The sequence below is a fragment of the Salmo salar genome, chromosome ssa18 (assembly GCF_905237065.1).
Source record: "Salmo salar chromosome ssa18, Ssal_v3.1, whole genome shotgun sequence".
NCBI lineage: Eukaryota > Metazoa > Chordata > Actinopteri > Salmoniformes > Salmonidae > Salmo > Salmo salar.
In genome coordinates, this window is record NC_059459.1 from 10881336 (window position 1) to 10904173 (window position 22838).

Below are 22838 nucleotides of genomic sequence, written 5' to 3' on the forward strand. Positions count from 1 at the left end.
AGATGTGGCTGGGTGGTGGTTATAGCATTTCCTTCACATGACCCATCAATTTAGACAAGTGCATCTAATAATGTTAAAATATTGCTAAAATATTTTTATCTGGACACTTTCTGTTTTTGATATTACTACTATGCAAGTAAACACTTCCCTGTACCGTGTACACCTTCTGTATTCTGTGCATGTGACAAATAAACATAGATTTGATTTGGTATAGTGTTTGTTTACCACATGGCCTCACATGGGAATCCTTAAAGAGATGGGTGGGGCTAAGGCATAACCTCTCTGGGCTAGGTGGGACGAAATCGTCCCACCTACGCAACAGCCAGTGTAATCCCGTGGCGCGATTTTCAAATACCTTAGAAATGCTATTACTTCAATTTCTCAAACATATGACTATTTACACCATTTTAAAGACAAGACTCTCGTTAAGAGGGTGAGAACAATGCTGAATGGGTGTAGACAAAGAAGAGCTCCCCAGTAGGTGTAGCAAAACATTCAAGGGCCATTTTCTCAAAAGTGTTGTTACAAGTTTATCAACTTTCAAAGCAGAATTACTTTCCCATTGTTCCGCAACTGCAATGTATGGTATACCTTTTTCTAGCTCTGAGTCTCTACTTTTATCCAATGTAAAAAACACAATTTCCAAATTTGGTACATAAAACCGAATCGAGGCAGTCGGTCACATAGGGTATGTATTAATTTGTGGATGTCCATCATCCATTTTGTATGATATATTACAGAATGCAATTCGTACAGTATATTACAAATTTGCAAAATGTATGATATTTTACAAATTCCAATTTCTTGTGGCTAACGCTTGCTGGGTGATTAACATTAGCTAGGCTAGAGGTTAGAGTTAAGGTTAGGGTTTAAGGTTAAAATTAGGGTAAGGGAATAGCTAACATGTTAAGTAGTTGCAAAGTACCTAAAAAGTAGTAAGTAGTTGCAAAGTTGCTAATAGTTCGAGATGAGATTTGAACACGTGATCTTTGGGTTGCTAGACGTCGCGTTATTCGTTTTTGCCTTAAGTAACCTTCTGTCTTATGTAGCCATACCAAACATGACATATCATACTAATTCAAAATCAAATTTTATTGGGCACATACATAGATGTTAATGCGAGTGTAGTGAAATACTTGTGCTTCTAGTTCCGACAGTGCAGCAATATCTAACAAGTAATATCTAACAATTCCACAACAAATACCTAATACACACAAATCTAAGTAAAGGAATAAGAATATATAAATATATGGATGAGCAATGTCAGAGCGGCATAGGCTAAGATGCAATAGATAGTATAGAATACAGTATATACATATGAGATGAGTAGTGCAAGATATGTAAACATTATTAAAGTGGCATTATTAAAGTGACTAGTGTTCTATTTATTAAAGGGGCCAAAGATTTCAAGTCTGTTTATAGGCAGCAGCCTTTCTGTGCTATTGATTAACAATGTGCTGTTTAACAATCTGATGGCCTTAGGATAGAAGCTGTTTTTCAGTCTCTCTGTCCTAGCTTTGATGTACCTGTACTGACCTCGCCTTCTGGATGGTAGCGCGGTGAACAGGCAGTGGCTCGGGTGGTTGTTGTCCTAGATTATCTTGTTGGCCTTCCTGTGACATTGTGTGCTGTAGGTGTCTTGGAGGGCAGGTAGTTTTCCCCCGGTGATGCGTTGTGCACACCGCACCACCCTGGAGAGCCCTGCGGTTGAGGGCAGTTCTGTTGCCGTACAGCCCGACAGGATGCGCTCAGCTGTGCATCTGTAAAAGTTTGTGAGGGTAAAAGTTTGTGCTTCCTGCCATCCAGGACCTCTATACCTTGCGGCATCAGAGGAAGGCCCTAAAAATTGTCAAAGACTCCAGCCACCCAAGTCCTAGACTGTTCTCTCTGCTACCACACAGCAAGTGGTACCGATGCACCAAGTCTGGAACCAACAGGACCCTGAACAGCTTCTACACCCAAGCCATAAGACTGTAAATAGTTAGTTAAATAATTAATCAAATAGCTACCCGGACAATCTGCATTGACCCTTTTAGCACTAACTATTTTGACTCATCACATACTTTGCTGCTACTATTTATTATCTATCTTGTTGCCTAGTCACTTTAGTCCTAGTTATATGTACATACAGTATCTACCTCAATTACCTCGTACCCCTGCACATCGACTCGGTACTGGTAACCCGTGTATATATCCAAGTTAGCGTTACTCATTCTGTAGTTTGATACCGGAGCTTCGGGGGAGGCGTCGAAATCGCAAAGCTGATTGTGGGCTACTAAAGCCAACGACTAACCGCTGCGCCACAGTTGTGATGAAAACGGTTTAAAAAACGACCAGCAGATGCCACTAATGTGCATTGTGAACCGATAATAAAGCTCAGAGTAATTAACCATTTTTCAAAACTTGAAAATAGGACCATGCCTCAGGACTACTTGGCCTGATGACTCCTGACTGTCCCCTGTTTTTGTGCTGCTGATCCAGTTCTCTCTCTCTCTCTCTCTGTAAAAAGGGCTTTATAAAATTGAGGTGTTATCTCATCGAAGTTAGTTAGACGTTGGCCCTCGACAAACTTCTTAAATACCAGTATCCTTGAATGTCCATGCATAGAGGGACCTTTGAAATGTTTGGATCCTTTTGAATGTACATTTGATTGGTGGATTCAAATAAAGTATTTATAATGTGCGAGCGAGGTAGTGTGTACCGAGAAGATGGGAATCTACTGTCCTCATAAACAAAAATCAATGGTGACCTTTGCCTCTGTTTTATCTCTTCTCTCTCTGTTCCTCCCCCTTCCTGCTGACAGAGTCTAGTCAGTCCCACTGATTCCCAGATTCACATATTGAAAACATAGCAACCGACACTATCTAGTAAAGAATGCAATATTTTATGTTTTATCTAAATCACAATGAGAAAATACAGTATTAGTCAAGTGAGTGTAATAGCACACAAATATGCTAATCAGTGAGCATTTACACAGCTATACTATCTGAAGTGAGTCTAAGGTCAAAGGTTGTGTTGATCAACCTTTGACTGTGGGGTAAGTTGTAGGGGACCTAGTTTTAGAGATAAGTGTTACAGTACCAAACGAATGGGCAGGTCAATAGGCATCGTTTGGTGTACTGTTTGTCCGTGTCCAAACGCTACGTTGAACAGAATATGACATGTTTTTTTTCTTCTTTTTTTTTTTACATTGCTCATAAATTCATAATACATTTGAACAGTATAAGACAAATAATCCTTTATGTAATGGAATTTGAGAAAGTGTTTGAAACAATATTCCGAAAGGATTTAAAGGGTGAATAGATAAGTTCTTTAGCATAAAATAAAATACCTTTTCAATTTAGACTTAAAGGGATTCTCGGGTACTTTTGTATACTTTTTAGCCAGTAGTTTTGAAAGTAGCTTTCACGAGAGAAAAGGGGTCCCCGACAATTGCGTACTGCGTCACGTGTAAATATGTGCACCACATAATTTCTCTCTCTCTCTCTGCTGTGGTTGCATCTTGCTAGCTGTCACTCGTATGGTGAGGGACTGAAGCTCATTGGCTGAACACGAATTGCTAGGGGGCTGGCCAACGTGGGGGAAAATGAAGGGAAAATCGACAGAGAGAAAGAGAGGGGGAGGGTGGATGCAGGGATCATTTCTCTCTCTCTTTCTCTCTTTGTTTCTCTCCCTTTCTCTCGGAAGGAGTGTTGCATGGGAAGCACAACCAGGTTCCCCAATAGCCTTTCCAGGAACAACAGTGGTTGGCCTGCCAAGCGCCATCATCAGATAGACAGGGAGCTGTACTGAATGGAACAGAGTCTCCCAGCCATCTAAACCCCAAAGCTCCAGGGTGGTGGTTGGCTGTGTGGTACACAGACCATCATCAAGGACAATTTAGTGGGGGAAGAGGGACAGCTTGCCCATGCTCAGTGTCTTAGTTCATGCCCAGTCTCCTTGTTAAAAGCACTCTGCAGATCCTAGAAAACCCCATTGTCCTGCCAAGAGCTTAGGCCAGCTTTGGATACCGGTTAACTATTTGGCAGAGACATGCCTCCTTTTCACTAACAAAGGGATTAGGGGTTAAATCTGGTGTGTGTGTTTGGTTTTCTGTCCTTGTGGGGACAAGAAGTACTCACAAGGAGATTAAAATAAGGACAATTCTGACAAGTGGGGACATTTAGCTATTTTAGGCTTAGGGGTTATATTTAGGGTTACAATTAAGGTTAGGGGTTAAAGTTATGGTTAAGGTTAGGTTAAGAGTTAGGTTTATTAAGGTTAGGGTTAGAGGTTAAGGTTAGGGCTAGCTTAAGGAAAATAAGATTTTGAATGGGAATCAATTGTTAGGTCCCCACAAGGATAGTAAAACAGACTTGTGTGTGTTTATTTGTGTAGATGGGAGTGGATATACTGTCTGAGAGATACAGAGATCTACTGTGCTCATGTTTTATCTCTTCTCTCAGTGTTCCTTTCCCACTGATTCCCAGATTCACATATTGAGGACATCAAATATTACAGTATTTACTAGATAGTATGTTGCTGACTTAATCACACTGAATGTAATAGTGTCATGAAATGACAAAGATAAAGTGATAACAAGGTCTTATTGTTGTACATTCCACCATGAGATGGCTTCCTCACACCTTTTTTTGCACCTGTGTATCGTGTATTTTTAAGCATTTCACTTACCCTTGTTTGGAGTTTCACGGTTTACTCATAGGAGCATCGCTGTCAACATTGGAGTGTTACGATGGAGGGAATACGGGAGCACACCACTTCCCGGAATTCTCAACCCCTCATGAGAATGCAAGTATCAATAACTCAATGACATTTCCATTGGCATTTGACCAGATTGAGGTGTGTATTAAAAGGCCATGGAAGCAACGTGTGCCAGAATGGTTCGGGACGGAAGACAAGGAAGACATTTGTGGAGTAGTTGAAAAATGAGTTTTAATGACTCTAACCTAAGTGTATGTAAACTTCCGACTTCAACTGTACCTGCTATTGAGGGCTCACTGCTTTTAAAGTACTGACAATTGAAGTTGAAGATTGAAACATTACTGTATCTATTGATTTGAAGACTGGACTATTACTGTTAAGAGGCTCATTCAGATGAGCGGACAGAACATGAGTAAAACGAGGAGCGGCGATGAGAGGAGCAGGCAGGCTACCAGAGTTCCCCCATCCCCTAAAACATTTTCTTTCCTTTTGTGGAATCGATTCCACCCTAACCCCTTTAGTGGGTGGCCTACATCATTTTTGATACAATTCCAATCTACCTACTAAAGAAATCTTGACTCATGGTGTTTCATGGCTACTGTGGTTCCAAACTTGTCACAAGAACTCAACCCTTTTACTGTTAAGCGTCCTGGTGCTCCAAACCTCCACCAGGTGGTGTAGTCAGGTTTTTATGACAATAGTACAGAAATATGCAAATGAGTGAGCTATTGAGCTATACAGCTATACTATCTGAAGTAAGTCAAAGGATGTGTTGATCCTCCATTGACTGTGGGGGAAGTTGTAGGGGTCATCTTCATACTAGTTTAGAAATCAGTGGTGGAGGAACCTTCTACCTTCTTATCGCGACCAACTAGGATCTGCCTGTTTAGAAAGCCAGTGCTCTCTCACTCTGAAAACACACACAACACACACACACACACACACACACACTCTTTCCCATCTCTATCCAGGCCTGACCGGCCAGTCTCATCTCTGATCCTCCTAGTGTCTTTATTGACTGACTGCCCAAGCCCCCAGATCATTGTTCCCTAGATAAACTGTAAGTCCAAATCTATCCCCTTAGAGCGTCTGATTAGCAACACGTCACAGACCTGGAGGTTTAATCCAGATCTTGGACTAGAATAGAGCCAAGGGGTGGGAGGGGCCAGGGCTGGAGGCAGGTTGGATTTGAAGACTGAGTGCCACCAGGCATGTACCCCAGGCTAATCCCACCTTAAATAGCCCCAGGAAGGGATCTAGGGCAGCGCAGTTAACACCATGGGAGCGCTCTGAGCTGGCACACTGTCCAACACACTCCTGGATGTGCTACACACACAGGAGGAGCAGGGAGAGGACTTTTCGGAACTTATCTAGAGAGGATCCTTGGACTATAGCTGAAAAGTTTTTGGTCCAGGATGAACTTTGCCGCCCAGTTCATCTACGCCAACTACGCCGGTGATGGATCGCCCAGCAGAGTGGGATTCAACGACAGTGAGAATGACCCCTTCTGGCAGAGGTGGGACACTACAGATTCATCCCCCACCCAGAGTACCCTACTAGACACAGAGGGATTCCCTACCTCAGCACCCCCCCCCACCCCCCACCCCCCCAGAGGAGCCCCCAAAGCCTCCAGCTGTATTGACTCCTGTAGTGATTCCTGCTGTGACTCCTGTAGCACCTCATTCCCCTTCATTCTTCCCCTGCACCGCCTTTTCTCTCTACCCAAAGTCAACCAAGCCCGCCAGTCACAACCTTAACCCTCCACCATCTTCCTCCTCCTTCTCCTTGTGCCAAAAGAATCTAAAAGAAGTCCTCTACATCCACCAGTAAACCACTGTCTCATCATCCAGCATCTCCTGTCCCCAAATCTTAAGCCTCTAAAGCCCTCTCTGATCCCCACCCTCCTCCACCTGAACCAGCCCCTCCACCCCATCGAGCCTCCCCTGCTCCTGCTCTCCCCTGGTCCACAGTAGCTGGCACCACAATGGAAACTTAAAGTGAAGTTAAAGTCTACCAGCTGGTTTGAATTATACTGTGAAGTCTATCCATTTCAGCAGTGAATATTGTGAGCAAAATGTAGGAGCCTGTTGAGGGATACAAAATAGTCTACTGCTTAATTGTTATTGTCAGTCTCTCATCAACATTAGAAAATCAATTATAGTGTCAATGTTATATGATTGCATGCATTAGGTGTTAGAAATGATTCCCAGAGTTCTGTCAAGTTGGCTGGATGTCCTTTGGGTGGTGGACCAATCTTGATACACACAGGAAACTTATTAGTGTGAAAAACCCATTACAACACGGTCATAACCATGACATATTATGTCACAACAGCTGACATTAGTTGTCAGAACTTGTCATAATATGGTGATAACACTGTCATATATTTACACCTGTTGTGACATCTATTGCGTTATTTTAAGGCTGTTATGACACCTACACAAGAGTGTAAAAACCCACAAAATCTACCACCATAGTTATTTTATGGCTGGTTATGACACCTACATAAGAGTGTAAAAAAAACGAAATCTACCACACAAGGCAAAACATTCCAAAACACCATAGCTTAAAGTACATGTCAACAGAATGTTTGTTATCTATATATATTTTTTTTTAATATTTTTTATTGATCATATTAAATGAACATTTTAATTGTGCACACGTTAATGTCAGACATGCACCTACCCTAATGCTCTGTTGATGATGACTGGAATGAATACAGGATAAGATTTCAGGAGCAGGACAAGACACCATCCTTGTACGTGATAGGCCTATCTGGCTTATATGATTATGATGGTCATAATGCTTCTTGACAGCGTCATAAAGTGTATTTTCTTATTCCAAGTAAAGTGACACAGGATGGTCATAATGCTTCTTGACAGTGTCGCAAAGTGTATTTTCTTAGTCCAAGTAAAGTGACTCAGGGTGGTCATAATGCTTCATGAGTGTCATAAAGTGTGTTTTCTACAAGTCATTTAAAATAGGATGAAAAAAAATGACTGTAAAGAATTGATTACAACAACAACAACAACAACAACAAAGGATTTAAGAAACAAACTTTCAAACGAAAATATACTTCTTGGCAGGGAAAAAGTAATTGGAATAAATGTGAGTTTTGACACTTATGTAGGTGTCATAACCAGCCATAAAATAACACAATATATGTCACAACAGGTGTAAATATATTGGTCATGACAGTGCTATGACCATATTATGACAGGTTATGTCAAGTGTTACCCTATAGGTAATTATTGTGTGTACCAAAGACTGATTTGAAAGACTATTCAATAATTATAAATAATGTGCAGACATTCTTTAACCAGAGATTAAATATATCAAGCAGAAGTGAAACTCTGAGAACAAGAAAGGTGAATCAATTCCTTCCAACCATTCCCTAACCTTAGAGCCATGTGTGTTTGTGTGTGTGTGTGTGTGTGAGCAGGTGTGCGTGCATGCTTGAATATGTGTGTGGTTAATAGGCCAAAACTCTGGTAATCATAAGGGACACCCTGGTGTACCTGGACATGGAAAGATCTGTGTAGATTATCTTATATTGTACAAAGAACAAGGTCACTGCCATCACTCCCGGATAATGTAAAGCAGTGGCTTATTCCCACGTGTTCACACACACGTACAAATCTTACTCCCAAAACCTCCACCCAGTCTTTCAGAAGGCAAGGTGAACTGATTACCATATTATTTCCTATTAAATTCTTTCGGAAACAGAAATGATAAGGGTTAGGGGTCAATTTGGAATTTAGAAATGCTCTCCTCCTGCTCACTCTCGTCACTCTACACTATTAGAAAAAACGGTGCTATCTAGAACCTAAAAGGGTTCTTTGGCTGAACCCATTTTGGTTCCAGGTAGAACACTTTTGGTTCCAGGTGGAACCCTTTTGGCTTCCATGTGGAGCCTTTTCCACCGAGGGTTCTAGATGGAACCAAAAAATGATCCTACCTGGAACCAAAAATGGGTTCTCCTATGGTGACAGCTGAAGAACCCTTTTGGAACCCTTTTTTCTGAGAGAGTGCAGCCCATTGCTGAGACTGTTGACCTGAAATGCATGTATATAATGGTAAGAGCTTTATCCAACACTACAGAAACCCAACCACTACTCTTCAAGCCCTGTTTCTCTCCCTCTCTCCACCAGCGAGGAGCAGCGTCTTGGGCCAACTAAACAGGGCTGCTCCACCTCCTCCAAGAGTACCTGCAACAAGGACGCCCCCATCTGTAACGGGGTTGCGGGCTGGCGGCCCACCCTCATCCACCCAGAGCGCCTGAAGGACTTTGGTATTGAGGAGGAGTGCCTCAATGGGGAAGTCAAAACGTTTGAGACCAAGGTGGTGGGCGCCCCTGAGATCCAGCTAATGGACCCACCCAAGACTAACAAGAAGAGAGGCAGCGAGCGCAAAGCAGTCCCACCACCCAAGCCTGAGTACCTCCGCTTCGAGGACATCAGTGCTGCAGCCTTCAAAATCCAGTCAGTGATGCAGAAGACCCCTTGTACGGTATGCCAGCTCCAGTTCAGAGCCTTCTGTACACCCCTTGGAAAAAAGGTACTACCTATAACCATAAAGGGTTATTTGGAAGTCCCCAGCCTGTAGGAGTCTAGGAGAACCATTTTGTATCCAGGTAAAACCTTTTTACCAAAGGGTTCTTTAAAAATTGTTATTTTGTGGAGGGACGGTCAAATAACCTTTTTATTCTAGGTAGTAGTTTGTTTTCTAAAAGTAAATACTTTAGACGATGACTCCTGCTTCATGCAGAAGCTTATTGGCATTCTGCTTCTTTGTGTTCCCAGTACTCCAGACTGTCCAAACAGTATGGCATGGAGATCTTCCTAAAGAAGGAGCACCTCCACTACACAGGCTCCGTAAAGGAGAGAGGTGTTTTATACCTACTCAGCTCCCTCAACCAGGTATGAATCCCAATGCATTTCCCAAATCATCCCAGCTGGGGAACAGCTAATTTATCAAAACAAGTAACCAACAAGCTAACAAGTAGCTAACACATAGGTTGCAAAATTCCTGGAACTTTCAATAAATTACGTGTTTTTCCCAAAATCCCAGTTGGAGGAGTCCCGGAATCGGAAGGGAATAAGCAGGAAATCCGGAATCTTCCAACTTCCAATTTCTGAAAAACCAGGGAATTTATTGAAGGTTCCAGGAATTTTGCAACCCTGCTAACAAGAAGTTAACAAGAAGCTAACAAGCAAAATAAATAATAATCCCTTTATCAGTTAGCTAACGCCTATCCCTCTCCACAGGAGCAGCAGAAGAAGGGGGTGATCGTAGCTAAAGACTGTAGCTTCTCCATGGCCGTGGCTCACCATGCGGTGGAGTTGAGGATCCCAGTATTTGTCATCATGCCAGCCAGCTGTGCCCAGCCCCACCTCAGGATATACCGAGACTACGGTGCAATGGTCATCTCCTACGGTAGTACCGCCAGGGACTCCCTGAACCACGCACGCCACCTGGCCAAGGAGAACGGATACCTCTGCCTGGAAGAGTAAGTCACCTTGGAGATAGACTGCTTTGGTGGTCACCCCACATAGATGGGTGCCAGTCCCATAGCTCTCCTTTGTCTCAAAACATGTACTGTACAGTGGGGACAATGTGACCCTGGTACATGGACACATGGTTATATTGTATCTCTCTTTCTATTTTCTCTCTTCCTCTTCTGTCTCTCTCAGGGATGATAGTGCTGTGTACTTAGCAGGGCTGGGCACTGTAGGCATGGAGATCTATGAGCAGGTGCCCAAACTAGATGCAGTCATTGTGCCCACAGGTGGGCAGTGTAGTCTACTGGTCAGCACAGCAGCAGCCATCAAACACCTCAACTCACGCATCACTGTCATAGTAAGTGCTTCCTCACTCTCAATATTTGTTTAGCGTACTATTGTCACCGTGAGTAAGTTGTAACCATGCTCTCCAAAATCTCCAAAATAATATTGGGATTCATGTACCATGTTCTCTTTGACAGGGAGTTGAACCAGAAGGATTCCCGCTGCTACTACAGTCCCTCAAAACAGGCAGACCAGTAACTAGTGACCTTTACAGCATCCCCAACAGGAAGCTTTATGGAGGTACTGTGCCCTTGTAGCCCCTGTAGGCTATCTGAACCCAAATCTACTCCCTGTGATATGGTCTTTCTTTTTCTTAAATAGATATCAATTGTCATGGCACTACTCACTGAACCTAATGCATATATCCCACTCTCTATCCCCAGATCTATTTGAGCACTCACTGGGGACCCACACCTTCCAGCTGGCTAAGACATTTGTGGACAAAGTCATTACTGTCAGGTACTACATCTCTATGGAAGGGGCTGGTATCTCTCACCACACATTTGCCATAGTCATAGTTTTCTACATATATGGACATATACGTCCCTCAGTTCCCCAGTGCCCTGAGTGTTTCCAGGACTCTAAATTGGTAGCACTAATGCTCCCAACTTTAAAAAGGTTAGAAGCACCAAAGTATTTAGGAGCACCAGAAAAGTGATTAGGCCCATATGAATCCTATCTCGGAGGAGCTATCCAAGATCCCCTTTCTTTTCTTTCAGGGCCATCTTACTGGGCAAGTTACCAGGTTGTTAGCCAGCTAGGTAACATGAGTTAGCAGCCCGCTTGACAGGGTTTATGAAATTATCAAATGTGACCTGAAAATCTGCAGTAGACAGGAAAAAAATGTAGCTCCTGTCATATGAGTTATACATTTTGAATGGTTTGGGCTAGAGACTAGCAGTTCTATGCGTTGCAAAGGTGCAACCATGGTTCTCACAGGTGGGGTGCAAAGGGAAGTGAACACTGCCGCTACCTCGCTCTCCAATCAAGGTGCATGAACTGAGGAGCAAACAGAGTGTTAAAAGCAAAAATATGTCTCTGCCTTAGCCTTTCACAGATAGAAAAGAAGGAAGCATTTGTATATTTCTACATGGTCTCTTATGGGTTCAGGGACTAATCCCAACGGGAATACAACACAAAACATGTGATTAGTTGCAATAATCCAACCAATAGCCGGTCATTTTTAAATATTTAAAAGTCTCCTTTATTTTTGTCTGTAAGACCTAGATAAAATCTAAGGGCCGAAGTTGGTTAAACTTCTAGTAATATACAAGCACTTAAGAGTAGCTGAATTTCCTCTCACTCTCACAGATGAGGTGAAATTATACAATCTATTGACTTTGCTCGCTGCAATATGATACAAATGTAACAACAGCCAGAGCGCAGCGGACAAGAAACAGAAATGTAACAACTTTTAAAAAAAAAATATATATATATTTAACATTTATTTAACTAGGCAAGTCTGTTAAGAACAAATTCTTATTTACAATGACGGCCTAACTTAGCTTGTTGAGCCTAATGACACAAATATCATTTTGCCATTCAATGTATTATCTGGGTGAATATGTTTCCAGACCCACTTCCAGCTCGTACAGCTAAATATTTAGGAGCATATGAGAGGAAGATGGTCTCTAATTTGAGCCCAGAGTGCAGTAGAGTGTTTTGATAATATTATTATATTATATCATATTTTTTCTCTCTCTCTGAGACTCCCTGACCTCTATCTCTTCTCCTCAGAGAGGAGGACTCTCTGGTAGCCATGCTGAGGTTCCAGGAGTTTGAACGCTCCACAGTGGACACAGAGGGAGCCATGGGACTAGCGGCCATCTTGGCTGGGCAACTACCAGAGCTAAAGGGCAAAAGGTGGGTTTACACACTGTCAGGGTGTTTTTACTGTACCAAAACATAGGAGTGAATCCTAAGACTTTGCCTCCCATTGACATATTGTAAATGCATGACTAAATGAAAATTGGACTTAAGTGGAAACTAGGATTCACACCATAGTGTCCTAAATGTAACCTGTTGATATTCCGATGAACTGATTCTGCATCTATCTCCTTGTCTGCCCGCTGCAGGGTAGCTGTGGTGGTTAGCAGTGCTAACATGGAGTTGGACCTGATCAGACAGTGTGTTGACCGCGCCCTGGTTCTGGATGACCGCGTCAGCACGTTTACAGTGCAGCTGGGGGACTTTCCGGGGGACATGGCCAAGCTACTGGACATGCTGGCAAGAGAGGACATCAAGTGAGCTAAACACTAACAGAAGAACAGATAGTTATGACCTATACTGTACATTTGAATATAAATACCCCAGTGTATAAGAGGTTGATTACTCTCTATTTATCTGAAACACACACACGTCACACACACATATCAGTGTGTGGTCATACAGACTGACAATAACCCAGTGTTTATTAATCAACAAATTCCTGATATCTGTGCTACATATGGATGGAGATGAGTGTGTATAGTTAGATTACGGTGCGCATATTTAGACAACTCTCTCTTAGTGACAGTAATGCCACTGTGACCAATCTGTCCCTGTGACCCTGTTCTCCCACATCCAATCATGTCAGAATAAGCCACAGGACAGGAGGAGGCTTTAACTGGCAGGATGATCATACAAATCCTCTAACACAAAGAACAATGTGAATTTAGTCTGCTCCTCTCTTCCTTCTCATCCACTGTTTCTTTCTCTTGTTCTTTTCATCCTCCATCTCACTATCTCTCTTTTTCTCACTATCTCTCTCAGGTTGTTGAATATTTGCCACCGGAGACACAGTGACAAAGGTGATCTCTTCAAGGCCCAGGTACGACAGCCTTTGCCTTCTTCCCACCTCCCTCGCCTCCCCCCCCCCCCCCCCCGAAATCCACTCAACTGCTTCTCCAATGACTGTATATATGAAGCGCTTCTCACACTGCCGTTGCAATTGAAACCCTGGCTCGTTGCCGCTGTGTTGGCAGTGCTGGGTGGTGTGAGATAAGTGGTAGATTCCGGGTACAGTGCTGCTAGACAATGTGTCAATATGTGATTGATTTGGAAGTGGTTTATGACTCAACATTTCTGATTAAGTCGTTACCTACTAATGTCATACATGATTTAAAGTTCTAGATGTGTGATGTCAACTGACTGTAAAGTTGGTAGCTGTAAAATAATTTATGTAAAGGTAGAATATTATGTTACCACAATGTAGCAGATTAAGGATAGTCATAGAATTGAGACAGACTGGAGTCAATTGGGACTTCAGGTGCGTTGAGTGTGTTGGGAGAGTGTTGGGTCGCAGGTTGACATAAAGACCAGTCAACTTTGTTCTAAGGGCAGAAAGAATCTGATAGACTTAGGGCAGAACAAATCTATTTCTTGAACTACATTGTTGGTTAAGGGCTTGTAAATAAGCACGTCTTCACCTGTTTTATTCGGAGCATGTGACAAATAGAATTTGATTTGATTTATGTCATCAAAAAAAGCATAACCTTCATAATTTATAAAGGTCATGTTAACTGGCTGATATTATCTCATAGAACTTATAAGATCTCCTAAGCCTGTTACCTCAGACCTTGTTTTTGGCATTTATCCCAAAACCCTATTCTTTCCCCATTTATTTTCCCCATAGGAATGGTTGAAAGAACCAGAAGTAACTCATTTCTGTTTTTTAGGACTACAAGCTGGCGGGCTCTATTAACATTTGATGGGGAATATTTAAACAATGCTATGTAACCTAATGTTTAGAAGTAAAACAATATTCAAAATTCTAAAGGTTGACCTAACTCTAAAGGATACGGCTCTGGGTGGAGTTTAACAGACACACAACTTTTGAAAACATGGCACAGGTTAGAACTCAGAATCTTGTAAATAAAACGTTCATTTACATGTTGTAACGTTTTGAAATCATTATTGTGCTACAGTAGTCAGACAAATGTGACAATATCTCTACAGTACAACTGGTCTCCTGACTTGAAGCAAACAATAAAATGTAGCAAACTAGCAACAAAATGCTAAGCTAATCAGAGCAAGCTGCCTAGCTAAGCATTTAGAAACCTCTTAGCTATTCATGTTGAATTAATAAATAGAGCTAGCTAGGTGTCAAATATACAACAAAGTCAGCTAGCATTTGCTTCATTGAAATGTTAAAGGTGCAATATGTAACTTTTTTGGCAATGCAACCAAATTCAGATAGAAATGTGAGTTATAGATCTGTCACTCATTGAAAGCAAGTCCAAGAAGCGGTAGCTCTGTTCTATGTGCACTATTTCTATGCTTCCAGTTCTTAAGTTTAGTTTTTGCATCTTTTACTTTTGGTTTTGTACACTAGCTTCAAACAGCGGAAAATACTATTTTTGGTTATGGAAAAGATATTTCACAGCGGTTTACAATGATTCTCTACACTATACTTGCTTGTTTTGCCACAAACTAAAAGTAGGCTGTTACATTCGTTGATTGAAGGATCGGACCATGGTGCAGCGTGGTAAGCGTACATCCTTCTTTATTAGATGAACACCGAAACAAAACCAAAATGAATACAAAACAAAAACGTAACGTTCAGTAGGGCATACAGCACAGTACCAAAAATAAGATCCCACAATCTAAGGTGGGAAAAAGGGCTGCCTAAGTATGATCCCCAATCAGAGACAACGACAAACAGCTGCCTCTGATTGGGAACCATACTAGGCCAACAAAGAAATAGAAACATAGATTTCCCACCCTAGTCACACCCTGACCTAACCAAATAGAGAATAAAAGGGATCTAAGGTCAGGGCGTGACAGTACACCCCCCCCAAGGTGCAGACTCCGGCCGCAAAACCTGACTCTATAGGGGAGGGTCCGGGTGGGCATCTAGCCTCGGTGGCGGCTCCAGTGCGGGACATAGACCCCGCTCTGCTCGCGGATCCGCCATCTTCGGTGGCGACTCTGGTGCGGGGATTGTCGCCGGGAAGCTCCGGACCGTGGATCGTCGCCAGAGGAACCGGACCGTGGGTCGTCGCCGGAGACTCCGGACCGTAGATCGTCGCAGAAGGTTCCGGATTGGGAATGCCCGCCGGAGGCTCTGGACCGCCGACCGTCGCCGGAGGCTCTGGACCGCCGACCGTCGCCGGAGGCTCTGGACCGCCGACCGTCGCCGGAGGCTCTGGACCGCCGCCGGAGGCTCTGGACCGCCGCCGGAGGCTCTGGACCGCCGACCGTCGCCGGAGGCTCTGGACCGCCGACCGTCGCCGGAGGCTCTGGACCGCCGCCGGAGGCTCTGGACCGCCGACCGTCGCCGGAGGCTCTGGACCGCCGCCGGAGGCTCTGGACCGCCGACCGTCGCGGAGGCTCTGGACCGCCGCCCGGAGGCTCTGGACCGCCGACCGTCGCCGGAGGCTCTGGACCCGCCGCCCGGAGGCTCTGGACCGCCGACCGTCGCGGAGGGCTCTGGACCCGTCGCCGGAGGCTCTGGACCGCCGACCGTCGCCGGAGGCTCTGGACCGCCGACCGTCGCGGAGGCTCTGGACCGCCGCCGGAGGCTCTGGACCGCCGACCGCCGCCGGAGGCTCTGGACCGCCGACCGTCGCCGGAGGCTCTGGACCGCCGACCGTCGCCGGAGGCTCTGGACCGCCGACCGTCGCCGGAGGCTCTGGACCGCCGCCGGAGGCTCTGGACCGCCGCCCGGAGGCTCTGGACCGCCGCCGGAGGCTCTGGACCGCCGACCGTCGCCGGAGGCTCTGGACCGCCGCCCGGAGGGCTCTGGACCGCCGACCGTCGCCGGAGGCTCTGGACCGCCGACCGTCGCCGGAGGCTCTGGACCGCCGACCGTCGCCGGAGGCTCTGGACCGCCGACCGTCGCCGGAGGCTCGGACCGCCGACCGTCGCCCGGAGGCTCCGGACCGCCGACCGTCGCCGGAGGCTCGGACCGCCGACCGTCGCCCGGAGGCTCGGACCGCCGACCGTCGCCGGAGGCTCCGGACCGCCGACCGTCGCCGGAGGCTCCTGGCCGCCGACCGTCGCCGGAGGCTCCTGGCCGCCGACCGTCGCCGGAGGCTCCTGGCCGCCGACCGTCGCCCGGAGGCTCCTGGCCGCCGACCGTCGCCCGGAGGCTCCTGGCCGCCGACCGTCGCCGGAGGCTCCTGGCCGCCGACCGTCGCCGGAGGCTCCTGGCCGCCGACCGTCGCCCGGAGGCTCCTGGCCGCCGACCGTCGCCGGAGGCTCCGGGCGCGGGTCGTCGCCCGGAGGCTCCGGGCCGCGGGTCGTCGCCCGGAGGCTCCGGGCCGCGGGTCGTCGCCGGAGGCTCCGGGCCGTGGACCGTCTCAGGAGGTTCCGTGCCGTGGACCGTCTCAGGAGGTTCCGTGCCGTGGACCGTCGCCGGAAGCTCCGGACTGTGAAACGTCGCCGGAAGCTCCGGACTGGGAACTGTCGCCGGAAGCTCCGGACTGGGAACTGTCGCCGGAAGCTCCGGCCTGGGAACTGTCGCCGGAAGCTCCGGCCTGGGAACTGTCGCCGGAAGCTCTGGACTGGGAAGGCGCACTGGAGGCCTGGTGCGTGGAGCCAGGACAGGTGGCACCAGACTGGTGACACGCACTTCAGGAAGTGCACGAGGAGCAGGCACAGGACGTACTGGGCTGTGGAGGCGCACTGGAGACCTGGGGCGAAGAACCGGTGCAGGATATACTGGGCCATGGAGGCACACTGGAGGTCTGGAGCGTAGAGTTGGCACAACCCGTCCTGGCTGGATACTCACTTTAGCCCGGCAAGTGTGGGGCGCTGGCACAGGACGCACTGGGCTGTGAAGGCGCACTGGCGACACAGTGCATAGAGCTGGTGCAGGATATCCTGGATCGAGGAGGCTTACTGGAGACCAGGAGCGCTGAGCCGGCACAACCCGTCCTGGCTGGATGCTCACTTTCGCACGGCAAGTGCGAGGAGCTGGCACAGAACGCACCGGGCTGTGAAGGCGCACTGGCAACACAGTACGAATCACCGCATAACATGGTGCCTGAACGGTCACACGCTCCTTAGAGCGAGTGCATGGAGGAGACACAGGACGTACCGGACTGGGGAGGTGCAATGGAGGCCAGATGTGTGAAACTGGTGCATATGACACTGGACTAGTGTCACGCTCCTCAGCACGCCCGCTCTGCAGCGCTCTCAATGCCAACACCTCTCTCCGGAATCTTTTGACGAGTTCCTCACTCGACTCCCTGACTGGCTCTGGTTCACACCTCGGCTCCGCCGACCACCCCGTGTGCCCCCCCAAAACAATGTTGGGGCTGCCTCTCGGAGTGCCGTCGTGGTCGTGAACTTCAGAGTCGCCGTTGATCTTCCCTCGCTGCCTCCGTCTGCTCCCATGGAAGGCGATCCATTCCTGCCTAGATCTCCTCCCACATCCAGGATCCCTTTCCGTCCAAGATATCCTCCCATGTCCAGGATGTCTGCTCCTCCTGGCCATGCTGCTTGGTCCGTTTGTGGTGGGATCTTCTGTTACGTTCGCTGATCGAAGGATCGGACCAAGGTGCAGCGTGGTAAGCGTACATCATTCTTTATTAGATGAATACCGAAACAAAACCAAAATAAATACAAAACCAAAATGTAACATTCAGTAGGGCATACAGCACAGTACCAAAAACAAGATCCCACAATCTAAGGTGGGAAAAAGGGCTGCCTAAGTATGATCCCCAATCAGAGACAACGACAAACAGCTGCCTCTGATTGGGAACCATACTAGGCCAACAAAGAAATAGAAACATAGATTTCCCACCGTAGTCACACCCTGACCTAACCAAATAGAGAATAAAAGGGATCTCTAAGGTCAGGGCGTGAAATAGGTGAACTAATTACATTTTTGCAACCAGGAAATGGCGGAGCGATTTCTGCATCGGACATCTTTACATTGAAGCAGCTAGATGAACAAAAATGTGGATGGACAGTTAAGCTGCCCAAGAGGCAGCAACGTAAAATGCTAAGCTAAACAGAGGTGGTTGGCTAGCAGATAGCTATCTCTTACTAACGTTGAGTCATAGAATAGAGCTAGATAGCTAGGTCTCAAATATACCAGTAAGTCAACTCCTACTTAAAATATTTACTTGAGTAAGCTAATTATATAAACTTCAAAATTGGAATGAACTGTTATGCTTATCTGGAGGAAGAAATTTAAAATGCTACGCTAAACTGAACTAACGGGCTAAGCAAATGTTAAATCATAAGTTAGAGCTAGCTAGCTAGGTCTCAAATATGCCTGTAAATTAGAAAATTATATGGAGCAAAAATAATTGGTAAGATTAAGCCTAATAAATTAGAAATTTTAATACCCTGTTTAAATGCTGCTCCAGGGGAAGTAATATTAGTTTGGGTGAAGATAACCATAGGATATAACTTAGATAAGTCATGGCTGCCTCTAGGGCAGTAAATACTACTTTTTGAGCGTGAAGTCTCCCCTTAGGACACCAAAGTGATCTTAGCCCTAACTAACATTACTGCCCCTGGGAAAGCATTTAAACAGTGCATTCAAATGGCTGCCCCGAGGGCAGTTAAGACTTTTTAAAATGACCTTTTGTGCTTTAAGTCTGTCCTTATGGCCTCAAGCCATAAGTAGTTTGACCCAAACTAATATTTCTGCCCCAATGGCAGCATAAACTGTAACTTGCTAGCTATTTCTATTTTCTGATTCAACATTAGTAGGAGATAGCTTAGCATTTTATGTTTCTGCCCCCAGGGAAGCATAACAGTCCATTCAAATGTTTCAGTTTAAATGGCTTATTCAATTAAATATTTTGATAAAGTGCGATGTGATTAACTAGTATATTTGAGACCTAGCTAGCTAGCTAGTTCTATTCTATGACTCAACATTAGTAAGAGATAGCTTTCTGCTAGCCAACTAGCTCTGTTTAGCTTAGATTTTCACTCGGCAGCATAACTGTCCATCCCCGTTTTTTAAAGTTTATATAGCTTACTCAATAAAGTGAATGTTAGCTGACTTACTATATATTAGCTAGCTAGCGCTATCTATTTAATCAACATGAGTAGCTAAGAGGTTGCTAAATGCTTAGCTAGCAAGCGTGCTCTGATTAGTTTAGCATGTTGCTGCTAGCTTGCTACATTTTACTATTTGCCTCAAGTCAGGAGACCAGTTGCATTTTAGAGATATTGTCACATTTGTCTGACTACTGTAAGACAATAAGGATTTCAAAATGTTACAATATGTAAATGAAAGTTTAATTTACAAGATTCTGGAGTTCTAATCTACGCTATAAGGGCATAAGGCAAGACCCAAATGCAGACACAGGAGGCAGATGGTAGAGCTTCGATATTTATTATAACAAAGGGAGTAGGCAAAGGCAGGTTGGGGACAGGCGAGAGTTCATAAACCAGGTCAGAGTCCAAACAGTACCAGACGATAGGCAGTCTCGAGGTCGGGCCAGGCAGGGGTAAGAAACCAGATATGAGTACAAAAACAGTACGGGAGAGGCAGGCTGGTAGTCAGAACAGAGAGAGTAGTCAGGCAGGTGGGTTCGGAGTCAGGACAGGCAAAGGTCGAAACCAGGAGGACGAGAAACAAACAGAGACTGGGGAAAAATAGGAGCAAGGAAAAACACTGGTTGACTTGGCAAACAAAACGAACTCGCGAGAGTTCAGGAAACACAGAGATATATAATAAGCGACACCTGGAGGGGGTGGAGACAATCACAAGGACAGGTGAACCAGATCAGGGTGTGACACTAAGCAATGCTTTCAAAAATTGTGCATCTCTTCACTCTGCCCATTGACCTTTTAGAAACTAATCGGATTTGTTCTGCCCTAAACCAATCAGATTATTTCTGCCCTTTGAAAGAAATTGACTACACTTTATGTCAATCTGCTGTTGGCAGGACAGATGCTACAACCACATAGCAATGGTACGTTCTAAACGTGTATGAGTGGGTCAATGTATAATTAGTTGAGACACTCCAATGTTTGTATACAGTTGACAGTCTGTGTATGTAGCACTATCAGTGAGAGATTATTAGGATTAAATCTGTGTTGTGTGCCCACAGGTGGAGTGTGTAGTGGAGACCAGGGATAAGACACAGAGCACTCAGATCCGCAGGATACTGTCTGAGCGCTACCCCACACTACACTGGCTGGACCGGTGATCAACACTTGTCATGACTCGCAATCTGACCATCCACACACACATGGACAAAGCATGTACACGCATGTGCAGTACTAGTTGAAAATTTGGACACACCTACTCTTTCAAGGGTTTTTATCTATTTGTACTATTTTCTACATTGTAGAATAATAGCGAAGACATAAAAACTATGAAATAACACATGGAATCATGTAGTAATCAAAAAAGTGTTGAGTGTTGAATGCCAAGAGTGTGCAAAGCTGTCATCAAGGCAAAGGGTGTTTACTTTGAAGAATCTAAAATCTAAAATGTATTTTGATTTGTTTAACACTTTTTTGGTTACTACATGATTCCATATGTGTTATTTCATAGTTTTGATGTCTTCACTATTATTCTACAATGTAGAAAATAGTAAAAATAAAGAAAACCCTTGAATGAGTAGGTGTGTCCAAACTTTTGACTTGTACTGTATGTACGCACATACACATCACACCCACACTGAAACAGAAACATTGAATATGTATGAATATGTATCCAAACTAACACATAATACATGCATTGAAATCTTTGCTGCTGAGAGGAGATAAAATTAAATACGGGAATACATGGCATTTACTGCATATTTTGCACTGATGAGAAAACAATACTTTCACCGAAACACTTCTGTAATTAGGGAGCTCATGGGGTACTTTTAGGCAAGTATCACGGACACAGATTAAGCTCAGCTAGTCCTGGACTAAAAATCTATTTCAATGGAGGTTCTCCATTGAGCATACTTTTTAGTCTAGAACTAGGCTTAATCTGTGCCTCAGAAACAGGCCCGTTGAGTGTGATAATGATTAACATTAACATTCCAGTGAGTCACGCCAGTGCATAAGCTACTGTCCGACATAGTCTACTCATGGTTAGCCCCTAGTTAGGAGCTAGCGTTTTGATGTGGTTTCTCCTTAAAAAACACTACTGTTCCATTGAGAGAAATAATAACACATTAAGTATAAAGTATTTTCAATACACATTGTTTTTGAATTGTTGTACATATCTATATTTATAACAACAGGGGTAGTGTCAATCATCACAAATATGTTCTGGAAATAAAAGATGATAATAATGATGTATTCAACCATTTGTCTTCGTAATTTTTATATCCAGTTCAGATGAGATAGAATCAGGTAAGGTCAGCCAATAGGATCAACTGCACAACACGTTATTCATAGCTGTGTTAGAGCATCTGCTTACCATCTACTCATCAATGAATTAGATTGTGGGAACTAAAGAAAGTGGGCCAAAGGTTCCTTGTATAGAATCAGACCTGATCCTCTTACTCCCACTCCCTGTTGAGAGAGGATGAGAGAGAGAGATCTTGAAATTAAAGTTACCTCATAGTTCAGAAGATGACATCTCGTTGATTTAATGATTGGAGACAGCGCCAGAGGAGAGATGGGTTGATTAAGACAGGCTAATTCCTAAATTCGTTAGCAGAGGACATTCTAACCCCGCTGTGCTACTTTGGCCTGGTCAGTACTAAGAAACTGTTTTTCACACACAACAGTGTCTAGGGTTTACCTAGAAAGGTGCAACAAACAAAAAACATCCAGTCAGCAGTAGTCCTGTGGGCGAAAACAGCTCGTTGATGAGAGGTCGAAGCAGAATTGCAAGAATCGTGCTAGCTAACAGGCGGGCCACAAATAGGCAAATAACGGCGCATTACAACAGTGGTGTGCAGAACAACATCTCGGAATGCAGAACTCGTCAGTCCTTGTCACAGATGGGCTATTGCAGCAGAACACACCGGGTTCCACTCCTATCAGCGAAAAACAAGAAGAAGCCGTCAGGGATTTTAGAACTACTTCAGATAAGGTGTGTGTTTCGTGTAGGCTTACCCTGGCGTGACCGCGCAAATCTCTCTTGGACAAGGTAACTTTTATCAATATATTCGCCTGTAATTATCCCCCCCAAAATGAAATGCCAATTAGCTACTAATGTGGCTATCATACAGAAATGCACATCCTGTTGCAAGCTCTAATGTCATCCCTCAAGGTACATTTCTCCATGCAAACTCTTATTGGCAAGTAGCAAGTAACCTAGCGAGTAGATATTATAGCCTTTTTAGTTTCTCGTGTAAATAATTTATATAGTTTTTCTCATGTGTATTCATGTTTAGCATTTTTCAAATGACCTAGCTAGCTACCTTGGCATTTTTTTATTACTATAAT

The 22838-nt window shown here is 44.9% G+C and overlaps 1 protein-coding gene across 2 annotated transcripts in view; it reads left to right on the top strand.

Moving 5' to 3' along the window:
- Positions 1-22686, top strand: part of LOC106576769 (serine racemase-like) — a 32663-nt gene extending 9977 nt beyond the window's left edge. Inside the window, exons 1-11 of one of the 2 annotated variants that reach the window (XM_014154147.2) lie at positions 5928-6217; positions 8853-9210; positions 9504-9620; positions 9969-10210; positions 10395-10560; positions 10685-10787; positions 10931-11006; positions 12285-12410; positions 12623-12790; positions 13299-13356; positions 20549-22685. In XM_014154147.2, the coding sequence (XP_014009622.1) occupies positions 6117-6217; positions 8853-9210; positions 9504-9620; positions 9969-10210; positions 10395-10560; positions 10685-10787; positions 10931-11006; positions 12285-12410; positions 12623-12790; positions 13299-13356; positions 20549-20647 (1614 nt within the window). In that variant the 5' untranslated portion in view covers positions 5928-6116 and the 3' untranslated portion in view covers positions 20648-22685. Of the gene's footprint in view, positions 1-5927; positions 6218-8852; positions 9211-9503; positions 9621-9968; positions 10211-10394; positions 10561-10684; positions 10788-10930; positions 11007-12284; positions 12411-12622; positions 12791-13298; positions 13357-20548 lie in introns of those variants that run through there. The other variant, XM_045700747.1, reaches the window with a different exon arrangement.
- The last annotated feature ends 152 nt before the right edge of the window (positions 22687-22838 follow it).